This window comes from Patagioenas fasciata, chromosome 5, assembly GCF_037038585.1.
Source record: "Patagioenas fasciata isolate bPatFas1 chromosome 5, bPatFas1.hap1, whole genome shotgun sequence".
In the NCBI taxonomy this organism is placed as follows: Eukaryota; Metazoa; Chordata; class Aves; order Columbiformes; family Columbidae; genus Patagioenas; species Patagioenas fasciata.
In genome coordinates, this window is record NC_092524.1 from 45,688,624 (window position 1) to 45,702,031 (window position 13,408).

General features: G+C 41.7%; 1 protein-coding gene across 1 annotated transcript in view; it reads left to right on the plus strand.

The window, feature by feature from the left end:
• The window catches only part of LIN52 (lin-52 DREAM MuvB core complex component), a 46,978-nt gene extending 41,478 nt beyond the window's left edge, over nt 1-5,500 (plus strand). Inside the window, exon 6 of the mRNA XM_065838519.2 lies at nt 2,434-5,500. Coding sequence (XP_065694591.1) covers nt 2,434-2,489 — 56 coding nt within the window. The 3' untranslated portion in view covers nt 2,490-5,500. The remainder of the gene's footprint in view (nt 1-2,433) is intronic.
• Nucleotides 5,501-13,408: the final 7,908 nt, after the last annotated feature.

Consider the following 13,408-nt stretch of genomic DNA (forward strand, 5'->3'; position numbering starts at 1 on the left):
TTTTTTGTGATATGAGGATGTTATTTCGTGGCCACTTTCATACATATACAAAGATGGAAGGTCCTTTCTTCCAGTTTGGCATCATATCTTTAAAAATAAAGCCCTGATGCAAGCCTGAGTATGTGAGGAAAAGAGAAATACAGAATAGCAGAAGGCTGTCTCTTGCTCTTAATGGGATTTTGTAGCAGCATGTGCGAGTTTGTTTCAGAAGTCAGAAATGAACAGATGTTGGTATAAATTACCTCTGTGTCTGATGTCTTGCAAATTAAAAGCGCGGTTGGCATCACTAAACAATTTCACCAGGTTGGGGGGGGAAGCGGGCGGTGATTATTGTAGCAGGTCGGTAAGAATCTTTAAGCTGCAGCAGAACAGGATAGCAAGGATAAAGGAATGAAGAATAAATTGAGAGGTCTGTGAATTAATCAGAAATGTTAACATCTCCGATGACAAGTGAACAGGAGGGCACGTGCTCTGGAGCAACCCCCAACCCACAGTAATTTCAGTCAGCGCACAGAAGGAGTCTGTGCTCTCTGCCTGATTTATAGGGTGCAGCCCTCTTTGGGGGAACAGAATTGTCATGCATTCGTATATCTCCTATATGGGACTTGCACTCTGGAAAACTTTCCACTCTATCAACTACAGTTTGCCTTTGTGCTTTCTACTTTAAGAGTGTTGTAAAAGCATGCACTGTGGATGGTGCAAGGCAGGGAGGTATCAGAGAACTGGTGTTGAAAATCTCCTAGCTGAAATTTTTTAAAACTTGCATTTTTATTTCATCTTGTTCTTTGTGCGTAACGATTTAGTTCTTGGCAAAACAAAAATCCACTCTGCCCTCTGCAGCACCTTCTGCCTGCATGTCACTTTAGCACCACTTAGAAGATAGAAGCTGTCTTGCGGGTGGGGAAATAGAGGTACAAATGGGTACTTTTGGGCTAGTTTGCACAGAAGCAGAGTTGGGAATGGATCTCAGATGCTATAATGCACAGCTGGAGGCTTGAACCAAGTGACAAATGCAGTGATGTGCTTGAGTCTGCAGCCAGCCTGAAGCATGTTTCGTGCGTGGCGGTGGGCTATGGACTTTGCAGCCTGTGAATATCGATATGTACCAGGCAGTTTGTAATAACACTAATTGTTTTGTGGGGATCTTATTGATGGCAAAACCTTGTGGTACAATTTTGCGTGGAGAAATTAGAAGGTAATAGCTTAAAGAAGAGGCTTTAATGCACAAATTCTACTGAGTGTTTTAAGCTAAACATCTTATTACATTCTGTTCTAATAGATAGTAATGTCAAAAGAAAACATAACATCGGCAACAAACCCACCTCCAGTTTTTATGCTGATTTCTGTCGATCCTTTCAGTAGAGTGGTTAGGAATTGAATGGGTAAAACAGAAAATGAATTCCCATTTCCACTGCCTGGTGTCTGTCTAGGCTAGGTGTGGGAAACACACACACTGTCATCAGTCCTGTGAAGAAAAACCTTCATGTTTTGATGGCTGTCAGTCCAGCACAAAGCTTGCATCTTAGTTTAAAAGAAATGAAAGGAAGCAGCGGTGGGAAGATTGTCTTTCTCCAGGACTCAATTGCTAATAGTGGTGTCTTTGATGCGTTGTATTGTTATTGCAAGACAAAGATAGTATTAGCACTGCTCTGCCAGCTTGTGAGCTTATGGGCTCACAAGTCAGAAATGTCTTGTGCAGAAAAGTGGCTGTGTAAACCCTGTTGTAATACAGCTACCAGAGATTGATGGTGCCAAGAGTGAGAGAGAGACGTATAAACCTTGCCTTGCTGTATTAAACATTGAAGGACTGACAATGCAGAGAGAGAGAGAAGACCAAAGCTCTATAAACTTTACTTTATTACACCTTCCGTAGATAAACTGCATTGAAGGAATATAAACCCCATTATATTACACTATCCAGGGACGGACACTGCTGAGAGAGAGAAAAAATGCTGTCTAATTTCTGTTGAAGATCATAGCATCCAGGGACTAATAATCCTGAAATGGAGAGAGAGTTCCATAATCTCTGACGGATTATAACATCCAGGAACAATTGCTCTGAGATAGAGTGATGGAGATCTGGATTACACCATTCAGAGATGGATAGTATAGAGAAGAGGGATGCTGCCAGAACATAATGCAGTAGGAATAGAAAGCATAGAGTGTATGTAATGAGACAACCTGTGGGAATTATTGCCGAGTTTAGGAGATTCCAGGCCCTGCCTGTATTTTTAGGTTGTCAGGAATTCAAGATGGAAAGAGTTTTATTTATTTTTCACTTTAAAAAAACCCCACCTCCTTACTTACTATTAGTATGAGCACAAATCTAAATGCATTTCTTATCTTCTGGTTAAAATCTGTAAATTATCCAATTGTGTTTGCATTTCTTGACTTTGAAAAAGACGTTCTTTTTTTCTTCCCTTGTGATTTCAGCTAGAGAAATGACTCGTGGGAAATTCCTGAACATCCTAGAGAAACCCAAAAAGTAGCTGCCACACCTGGAGTTTGTACAAAAATACCCCAACTGGACCATTTTACATCCCGTGGATCCAGATGAACCCCAGAACTTCGAAGGAGGGAGTACAAAGCTCTTGCTGTAGACCTTCAGAAGCAAACACCTCTTTTGCTTCCACAGCTCATCCTGTTGTGGGGTGAGACGTGTTGCATACACTGGTCCCAAGGACTGCAATTTGTTGTGTTGGAACTCAGATTTCATCTCACCTTAAGACAACCAACAGGAGGACTCAGCCCTCACATGCTGTTAAAGAATTACCTAGGAGAGTATTTTAATCAGCTATTCAAAGTGAACAGGCACAGTGTCCTTATTCCATTGCTCCCAGTGGCAGCGCCTGTCCAGAGCTCACAAAAGATCTGACACTGGCCAGTGCACACCAGGAGGCATTGACCCTTTTGTGCACCTTTTGTCTTAGATGCGTTGATTTGCTACGTGTTACTTCTGTGCTGAAAGATTTGAGTAGATTTGGGGCGCGGAGTGCCCGGTGGTGCTGGTTCGGCAGGAGCACGTGCCGTTGGTGCTGGAGCGCAGCCTGTGCCATGGTTCCAGTTCCTCACCACCTTCAGAGGAGCACGTCTGGTGCTCCAAGGAGAACCTCCAGGCCTTCATCTCACCACGAAACGGTTCTCTAGTGAAATCGAGACTGGCAGACTGTAGGGAGCAAGAGGTGTTACTGTATCATGAAGGAAAGTATACCTACAGAAACTTTGGCCAGTACACAAAGAAACAGGTTTGGCAGACCACTGCAATTCTCTGCATCTTACAGAGCTAGAAACTGAAGAATGTTACGAAGTTGAAAGGTGGTAATATTTTCAGTTAATTACTCCAAGAAGGGGTAACAGGATTGTTAGCTGCATTGCAAAGATGGTCTGCTTGTACAGAATCTTAACACTTCTGACAAAAACATTTTGCAGTATTTTTAATTACTTATAAACCAGCAAACTCCAAATTTTCTTCTCCTACAAAACCACAGTTTTTAAGACAGAATTTTCTGTGACCCGGTCTCTTTCAGTACACCATTTTGGGCTTTATTTATCCTGCAGTTTAATGTCTTTTCCTTCTGTTAATGCACTTCTGCATATTCACCCCTGAGAAGAAGTAAGGAGCATGTTCAGCATTTTAATTTTATTTAAGAGAATTTTTTTTTTCATTTCATCCCCTTTCCTTTTCCTAGAAAACAACATTTTAAGCATTAGTAAATATTTTCTTTCTATATTACAACATAATATTGAAACATTGGATGAAGAAGAGAGTTTTTTCTCCATTTAGAAATGTTATTTTCAGCCTGCAGCGTTTCCAAAACTTGTCATTTCCAAGGTTGCAGTCACATGTGAGAGGAGAAATGACTTGGAAATAGGCAGATCATTGCATTTTTCTGTCTTTGCAGAGAGAGGAGACTCTTCTCAGGTGCATGTGCAATAAAGAGGAGGAGATTTTTTTTAATCAAATAGACTTCTCTGAATTTTTACTAAAAGGCTGGTGGCCTTCCGCTTTGCAGTCTGTAGTGTTGGTTATTACCAGTCAGAACTGGGCTCGTTTGGGACAGGTCCTGTTAACAACGTTTAAGCAGTTAAATCCTACATCCCAGAAGGACCCTGCACAAATACTGAATGTTTAGGAATGTTAGGAGTCTGATTTAAAACTTAACAGATTTCTTTCTGTACTTCACAGTTTATTCAGGGCTGTGTTTAGCAGGAACTCCATCCCTTGAGAACGTGAGAGTTAAAACAGGTGAATGTGAAGAAAAGCTAAAAGTGGTAATTCAGAGACAGACAAGAAACCTGCTGGTGTAAACTGATGTTGGCGTAGCTTTAAGTATTCAATGATACATTTTGAATGCAATTTAAAGTCTGTATACTAGATATATAATGTATATAGACACATATGACATAATAGGATACTTCGTCTATATCACCAAAATGAGTTTGTGCATTTTATAGAAGTTTGTTGATCCAAGACATCAAGAAATTGAGACATTAAGAAAGGAGGAGGATTATAGGAGATGATACGAAAGCCTGACATGCAAGTATATGTATATTTTCTGATACATTTAGTAAGGACTTTCAAACTTGAGGTAGTTTTTAATAACATATGTTTTGTTTGGTTGGTTTTTTTTGGAAAAAAACCTTTTACCATATGCAGTATTTATCTTCTATAGGCCAGCCAGTAACATATGCTTTAGAAATGTGGTATTTATTGGTTTTGTAATTGGCATTTGTAGAGATGAGTCAGTGATGGATGTATTTTTTTTATTGGTAATGTTCATATGTGTTTTTGTGGGATAGCTAAAGAATTGTAATCTGTCTGTGATTGTTCTGTGGTTTGATAATAAACAAATGCAAAGCTCAGAGATTCATCTGGGTTTCCAGAATAGCTCTCTGAGATGCAAAAGCTTTTGCTTTACCACCTAGGCAATACTCTCCCTCAGGCTTTTCTTCACACGTCTGTATGCCACCACCTCAATGTTTGGCCTGTGGATGCTCCATTCCCATCAGTAAATAAAAATTTGGCAATATCCAAATGGTACTAAGGGTTTTCATATGCTTTTGAACCCTATTTTTTTGCCTTGAGCTATGTCCTTCCCAACATCCCTGCAGTATCTATCTATGCCAGAAGATCTGGGTGACTTTTTTTTGTGGATAACCATCTGTATTTTGAAACAAATGACTGAGAAAAGATAAATGATGGGAATGAAGAGTATAAGAAGATCAAGACTTGGTAATATTAATTGAGCTAATGCTTTGCTTTATAAAGTGTTCTCATGTGTTGGTATGTGAAACGTTACTGTGTGGTTCTTGGAAATAAACCCAATTTGTATTTAGTTCCTTTCAAGTGCCGCTGTTACGTATATTCAGTTGTAAAGGTTATTCACTTCAGTCTTGGAGTATCAAATACTTTGCTGTTCAGTCCAACTGAGAAGAAATTCTTGTTTGTTTTATTAATCATTATCAAAATAAAAGTCTAGTTGCACTGGCAATTTAAGAACATTTAACTCAGTGTTTTCCCGTTAAAAAACTAACAATTTTGGAACAATCCTATAACCACAGTTTGCAACTTTGCTTCCTGTTTCGTTCAACAACTCACCTAGAAATAACAGAACAGTGAAAACTGACTAATCCAACTTGGAGGTAGTGTTTGAACCTTATTGTGGTTTATCTTACTGATTTTTATGTTACATAAAACTGTAAGTCAAATCACAAAGTCCATCTTATCTGTAATATTCTCCTTGATTATAAATTGTTGTAGGCTTATAGGGAAGGACATAAATATAATGCTTGCACAAAGTGATTTTGCTTTAGGGTAACTCACCCAGCATCCAGCAATCTGTTTTAGTTGAATCTGGTCTTCAGTAGACTCCACACTCTCTAAGTTTGTCTTAGTCCTAATTTGTCTGTACTGCCATCTTCTAAAATACCCCTTGACAGTGAGTTATACAGAGGTTTTGTTTTGTTTGTTTTTAAAGGGTGTGGAAGTCAATTTTTGTTTTAAACCTGCTTACCTGATAACTCCATTTTTGAACCTTTTGTTTCTTTTGTTGTCAGAAACGGGGGGTGGGGAGGTGTTTGTTTCGTTGTTTTTGTTTCTTCTTGTAGTCTGTGCACTACTACTGTTTTTTCAGCTCGTGTTATGCTTTTGGTTCCATGGTTATGTTCACCTTCCTTATGTTCATGATGCTAATTTGTCTTCTATTACAGCCCACCTGAGATGGCATAATCAAAATTGCAGAGTATTCTGAGTGTGAGTGTACTGTGGAGGTGTGTAAGTCCTAATTACAGCTTGTATTTTGTTCCTCTGCTGTGTTCTCCCACATCATCACGGGCTAAATCCTGTTTTGAGTATTCCTAAGAACAGGATCATCACTTAGATTTGCAGTTTGTGCAAACAGCTGATCTCATCCACTCGATCTTCACCCACAGTAACTTGTCCTAGGCAACACTTCTTACAGATCATGACAACAGTTAGGCCAACCACTTCACGTTGAGCAAGCGATACTGGGTGAGTCCATCATCAGCCTATGCAGTTATCTAAAAAAGATACATTACATATTTGTCGTCTGGTCTGAAAACCTGGACTCCTACCACAAGTTCAGTAACATTGCATAAATGTTTCTGTGATACTAAACTAATAATAAATACTAAATTAACACCAATTTTTAGACACATGCAATGAAAAGAAAAAGAGAAATTGCAAGTTACTATTGCAGAAAATCCGCAGACTTATATATTGGCTCTCCTAAAGCCAGCAGTCATTCAAAACATTCTGTACTGACACTTTAAAAAAAGTCATTAAATAATCAGTCTATAGTAGAAGGTAATTAGTTGAAAGAATGCTCTCTCTGTATCTTCAGTCCAGCAAAATCACGTTTGGATGGAAACTTCCCATGGACCAACAAACTCTGAATTGAATGAAAGTGATTAGAACACAGATGCAAATGTTATACATACATATCTGTCATCATTGTAGTGAAAACTTCCCACCATAGAAATACCAAACCCCATGGTTCCTATATGCACATTCCAACCTATACACCAGCCAGTGTGCCAAATACTTCTGAAGATATTGTATGTGTGATGCCAAATATGCATTACCCTCGTAAGAGATGAACCTTGATATTCTTAAAAGGCAAGAAAAGCAAAAAAAAAGAGAGAAAAAGAAAAACAAATAAAAGGAAAATGAAATTTAAAATGCTGGATCCCTGTAATACCATGATTCTTGGAATCAAAGCTGTTCTATAGCTATGTTACCTCTGCAAGCCAGTCCTTACACCAGTGCTGGGAGTTTCTGTCAAGAGGATGTGAAATGCAAAACCCTGAAGTCAGTTGTGGCCAATCATTTGAAGTCCACATAAAGATATTTAAAAACTCAAGTGGCTGGAGAAGTATGGACTGATCCAGTTTCTGAAGAGTGTAATGCACCTTCTGCATAGAATATGTGCAATAATGCCATTTTTATTTTGATTGTGCTAGATTTTCAGCATGGCGGGATCTCTTCACATTTTGACTTCATCATCCACTGAAGCTGCTGATTTTTAGACTTGACCTTTTCCGTCATGTCCCTTTGAGCAGGACGACTGACTCCAGGCAGCTGATGCGTGTACAGAATAGGCGTTTTCTTGTTGGGTTTGTGTGGTTGACCTCTGGCTTGCCTGCTGATTCCTATAATACAGATCAGTGACCAGTGAAGCCAGAACGCTCCCTGCCTGTCTCTGTTATAGACACCTCAGTAAGGAACAGAAAAGAGGAAGAGGGCTGAGCTTGAAAGCCCTTACTTAATTGCTAGTAGAAAAAATGGGTAATAAGAATGACCTTGCACCTTATTTATTGACCAGATCTCTGGGGGGACAAAGTACTTGACTTGGTTCTGTATCACTTGAAAGGCTGGCTCTATAGCCAATAGCTGATGAGTGGGCGTAATAATATGGGGTAATTAAATTTTGTGCTTGCAGGCACTTGGATGACAGGGAAGATTTCCCTCCCCAAAAGTACCAGGCACATCTAACAACTTTCCTTGTAATCACAGAATTTTAAAGCTAATTCTGAAGCATCAGAAATTTACCACCTTCTGCTTATTACAATAGCCCAAAACACAGCAGGTCACATCTGAAAAGGCAGGAAGAAGGCTCGTCAGCCACGTGAGAATGAGGGACAAGGAACTAGCAGTGACCAAGTGAGCACAGATGCTCAGGCTGCCTGGTTCTGTGGCCTTTCTTTTGTTTTTCTCTCACTGTATTAAAGGAACTTATTAATTATAGCTAGTTTAAATGGATTTATTTATATATGTGTGTATTGATTATACTAAATTGCCTTTCAAGGTACTCGTTGGTGCCTGTCTTTCTCTTGTACTCTGCATGGATCAGTTTGTCACCCTGTCTTAGGTTTCTCCCCCTGCTTAGCTCACTGAAGCTGAATAGCACATGTTAAACGGTGGACGAAGCACTTCTGGTGAGGCACCTTGGCCTGATTTGCAGGAGGGATCAGTTTGTGATCAGCTTCACAGGAGGCAAAGGGATCTGCAGGCCCTAAGTATCCCTAATGGGATCAGCTGAGATATTTTGCTCAAAATGAGCTTGTCATCAGAAATCAGGGAAAACGTTTTGCTGAAAAATATTTTGTTGGAGATAGTTTCTCAAGAAAGTGTCAGATGGAAAGTTAGAGGGAATATGTGTCTTTCTTTGCCTTGTTTTGATCAGGGAGTTGGAGCTGGGGTCTCCTACCCCCCTCACAACTTCTGAAAGTTCTTCTGGTTTTAATCATTTTGTGGGCATCTTGAGAAACCTGTCCTGTGAGAGCCAGTATGTGTTCCCTTCCACGGGGGAACCCTTCCATGCCCCTTCCCAGCCTGAACTCCAAGGCAGACCCACAGCATGGCCTCACTGGAGAAAAGCAAGTGCCAGGTGCTGCATTTCTCTAAGGGCAGCTCCCAGCAAGCCTTAGCGGAGACTTAAGGCAAATCTTCGCACTCAAACATTTGGTTTTGATGGTGCATTTCTGTGTGGAAGTGTGGGTAAGGGAAAGGAGAGGGTAGGACAGAGGGCTGAACTTGTGTTTCCACCATGCAGGTGGACGGTGGCAATGGAGAGAGGGTAGAGAAGGTCCATGTCCCCAGCAATGGGTGGCTGCGGCCCAACTGCCGGCCCCATGCCACGTAGCTGGGCCCCAGCTCTGGGCTGCTTTTCTGGATGTTTCTCCCCGTCCCCCTTCTCCTCCCGGAGCCCGAGAGGCGGCTCCCCGTCCGTCTGTGGCGCAGGGAGCGCTGGCTGCCGCTCGTTAGGAGAATTCCCCCAAGTCAGACCTATGGTACAAGCCGTGTGAAGCGGAAGACAATTAGGGGCTTATTAGTGTCCTGGGGAGACGTGTAACTTGTGTTGCTGGGACTTACCAAAACAGCGAGAGTCTTACCGGCAAGCTCCAGCCGAGAAAAGACTGAGGGATTGTCTCACCTAATTACGGGGAATGGGCCTCTTTGTGTTTGTGATTCGGTACGGTTGTCCGATCGCTTTTCTCTGGCTGCTGGCTCAGGCCGAGCTGGAAGTGTGCTAATTAGAAGAGAAATGGACGTAGTGATCCTGTCAGCTCTTGTTACCGGCGCGGACAAAGCCGAATATTATTCTGAGGCAGTGTTTTGTGAGTGTCCCCCTTCCAGCTCTCATTAAGGGCAAGGTTGGTGGATGAGGAAGGGACTCGACCACATGGGTTGGCTAATGGAGCACAGTTACCGTTACTGTGCTAATTAACGGGCTCAGGAGGCAAATGTTTCTCTAACCAGCGGTCCCGGCAGCTGCACCTGGTGCTTCCAAAACCCAACCATCTCGCTGGGCAAGCCAAGCAAATGCTATGTGTGCAAGGGGGAGGGGGTTTACACATGACGCACCCATCAGCCATCCAAAAGTGCACAAGAACCATTAAAAATGGTCAACAGAGAGAGGGAAAGGGCAGCAGGCCAAGCTCCAGCGATCCCTGCTCCCCAGTGCCCCTCACATAGAGTGCAAGTGCTGTCTTCTACCCTGCAGAGGTGTGAAGTGAGCAGCAGGGAGAGACCTGAGGAATCACCAGAGCATCCAGGTGACATCAAGAAATGCATCTCCTGCGAGTTGTGATCATCACAGGTCCCAGTGTGGCCAGGCAGGGGAAGGCTGGAAAGGCGAGAGCTGACATGGGAGCGAATCAGATTATCCTTCTCTACGCTGATGGTGGAACACTTACGGTCTGAGGTGAGAAGCCAGTTGTACATATGTATCAGGATATTTCTTTGCCCCAAAACGGCAGCTAGGCAAAATGGAAATTATTCACATAGGTTAAGGCAGGTGAAGTTGATGACCAAAGGAGCCATGGGAAATGCTCAAGAAAATATGTACACTTTCATGCTATTCCCTAAACCTGCTACAGTGAGAGCAGAGAGAGTGACAGGAGAGATGGAAGACAAACCAGAGCCAGAGCAGGTCTGCAGTGTCACAGCAGCTGAGACAGCCTCAGCAGAAGGCAAGAACAGTGGGTGCTGAGGAGGGTCAGTGGAAATGACCAGTTTTATTTACTTGTCACACAGACTTTCATTTTAATGCATAGGTGTTTTTGTAAAGGAATGTAGTAACTTGCAGAAGTAATTGCCGGTCGATGTTTCCAAAGTTATAGGAATGTATTAATGATTCAGTCTGATTTGGATGTTATCGTCCTTCTAAAGGTCCTAATTAATCTGTCTTTGGGCTAGATGTCATAAAATTTATGTCTTAAAGCTTTCAATTTACTTTAACAACGTGCTCATTGCATGCACTCGCACAGGCTTGGATACTGTTTTCAGACATATTTGGTTAAATGTTAAAGCTACAAGAAGTTCTCACTTTTCTTTCTTGTGTTATTTGTCCCTGATGGTGAAGCTGTTCCAGCGAGAGGATTAACGGTGTCTTCCCAAGGCTCCAGCAACAGTCTCCTGTCATCTTGCATGCAGCTCGAACTCTACTCTGTGCTTATGCCTCCTTATTTTTCTGCCTTGGATAGCTGTGAACCCAGCAAGGACACTTTCCCCATGACAGCATGTACACTATGTCCTAGTCCTTCAGAGCTGTGAAAGCCTTTCCCTTTTAACTGGGGTTCATTTCCTACTGGCTGCTGTGATGGCTTGAGTCTTAAGAGTCTTGATGCAGGGACTGATCTCCAAAGAGGGCTTGAGAAGTATCTTCTCTGCAAAGAGGTTTATTCTGGAAGGAGGAGATATGTAATCCTCTTACTAAAACCCAGAGAAGAAAGGTGAAAAGCTTTATTGCTCCTGCCTTACTCCAGTGTGCTGGCAGCTTTTATGATGCCTCATGAAGAGAAATATGCAGAGGGAGAAACATCTGAATGCAATTACTCCACCTGACCTGAGGCTCTCTGGTGGGCGCTCAGTGAAAACCTCATCACCACTGCTTTTGAGTGTCTCAGCAGAACAGATCTGTAAAACCAGTGTCTGAAGAGAATAAAACTACTGTTAATGCCTGCAGATGGCCACCAAGTGACCACTTACCTTGCCTTCTAGATGCTTTAGTCTTGGTCTAAGGAGGAGTCCCAAATCAATGGCAGAAAACTAGAGACCATCAAACCCACCTCCATTTTCATGCTCTGGAAGCTGAAGAGTTGAATGGTCTCCCTCAGTAAGGGTTGGTGATGGTTTCTGTGTCAAGCCGCCCTTAAGAGACTGGCAGACACCAGGAGAAAAGTATCCAGGAAGACATATTGCTTGTTTTCCCTCTTTATCGCAGTTTCTTTGCCTAAGGAAGTGTTAAGGGTCCTTGATTGTCACACAGAGGAGAGGTCTTAGTGGCCTGTTACCTTGTGTATAAATAATACCATGCCAAATTTCTGACTTCCCAATGCAGATAAGGATCAATCAAGTATAAAAAAGTGTTGGTCCTTGTGAGGCGGACATTCTGGTGAAGAACATCCTCCGTACCGATTAGCAGCACTTGAGAATGAAATGAAGAGAGGTGAAAAATATGCAGATGGAGGGAAAAGGTGTGATGGCTTCTTGTGCCCTTCACTAAGACCTTCTGGCACTCATGTACCACTTACTAATCGTGACTGATTGTACGGTACCTGGCCTGTGGGCTGTGTTTGGAGAATATCTCTCTATCAGTTTGAGTTATCAATTGCATTACAGTACTTATTTAGAGCACAGTGACCTCAGCAAGTATCAAAACTTTATTGTGCTGTGAGTCATAGAAACACGTAGTTAGGTGAAGGTCTCTGTCTTCGAGAGCTTATGAGCGGATGAAGCAGTAAAAGAGCAGGAGAAAAGGAGACACTGACATGTGGAGAGTCTTGTTAGAGGCTGTTCAGCGACCACAGCTCAAACCTTGTGACTTCTTAGCCACTTCCAGTGGCCCTTCCAGTCCTTGCCATCTGCCTTGTTTTTTCATTAAATAGATACAGCTTTTACAAAAATAAATAAATAAAATGCAAGCACCTAAGCAACTGACGTGCATTAGTAATTTAAATAATAATAAATTACAGTGTAATACTAGACATTTTAATCTTTTTTTAAAGACCTGTAAGAACTGTTCAGGAAATTAAAATTTTTTAAAAGTCACTTTAATGCAGCGTTAAAGACTGAGAATTTAAAAACAGAACAGTAAAAATGAAGCTTTCTCACAATGCTATTAACTGCCACAGTATGCACGGTGTACATATGCATTTAGGAGAGTCATAAACATTACGGAAATCCTAATAATAATTATAACATCTTTACTGATGTAGGATGCTTATCCTGACCTTCACACTCAGACAGAGAGGGTGTAAGTGCTGCTTTCCAGATTTGATTTAACTCTACACTTACTCAGTCCAAATGTTTGCCAACAGACCAGGATGAGAAAAATGTAATTTTCCTAATTCTGCCATGTCAAAATCCTTGCTCTTGCTCTGATGCTGTCGGTCTGATCCTGCCTTGACAGAGAACATTATTAAAGTGATCACTACAGCTCTCTAGAGAGCTGAAAACTATTTGCTCCAGCAAAAGAGAGGTCGCTCCTCTCATGTCCTTCAATAGTTTTGGAGAGGGAGGAACTTGCTACAGTAAATATTGGCCTATCCCATTAGTGTAATGCAGCTGGGTAAGCCTTACAGGAGCTTCACTAGCAAGTATCAAAATACTGTTAGCAAGCCATTGGGTGGGAGAGGACTGTGGAAATGGAGTGATATGGAAGACTGAATGAAAAATACAGGTAAGTGAGAAGAATTTAAAAACAGGGATTTAGAGGAGAGGAGATCAAGAGAGGTAAGAAAGCACAGTTTGGAAGACAGCAAGGTGTGGGGAGGAGGTTGGGGAGAATGCAAAACAGCAAAGGCAGCCTACTGTTACAAATGCAGTTTAAGAAGAAAAATAATGAAAAAAACAACACAGAAAGGGAGCAAACAGAAATAGGTA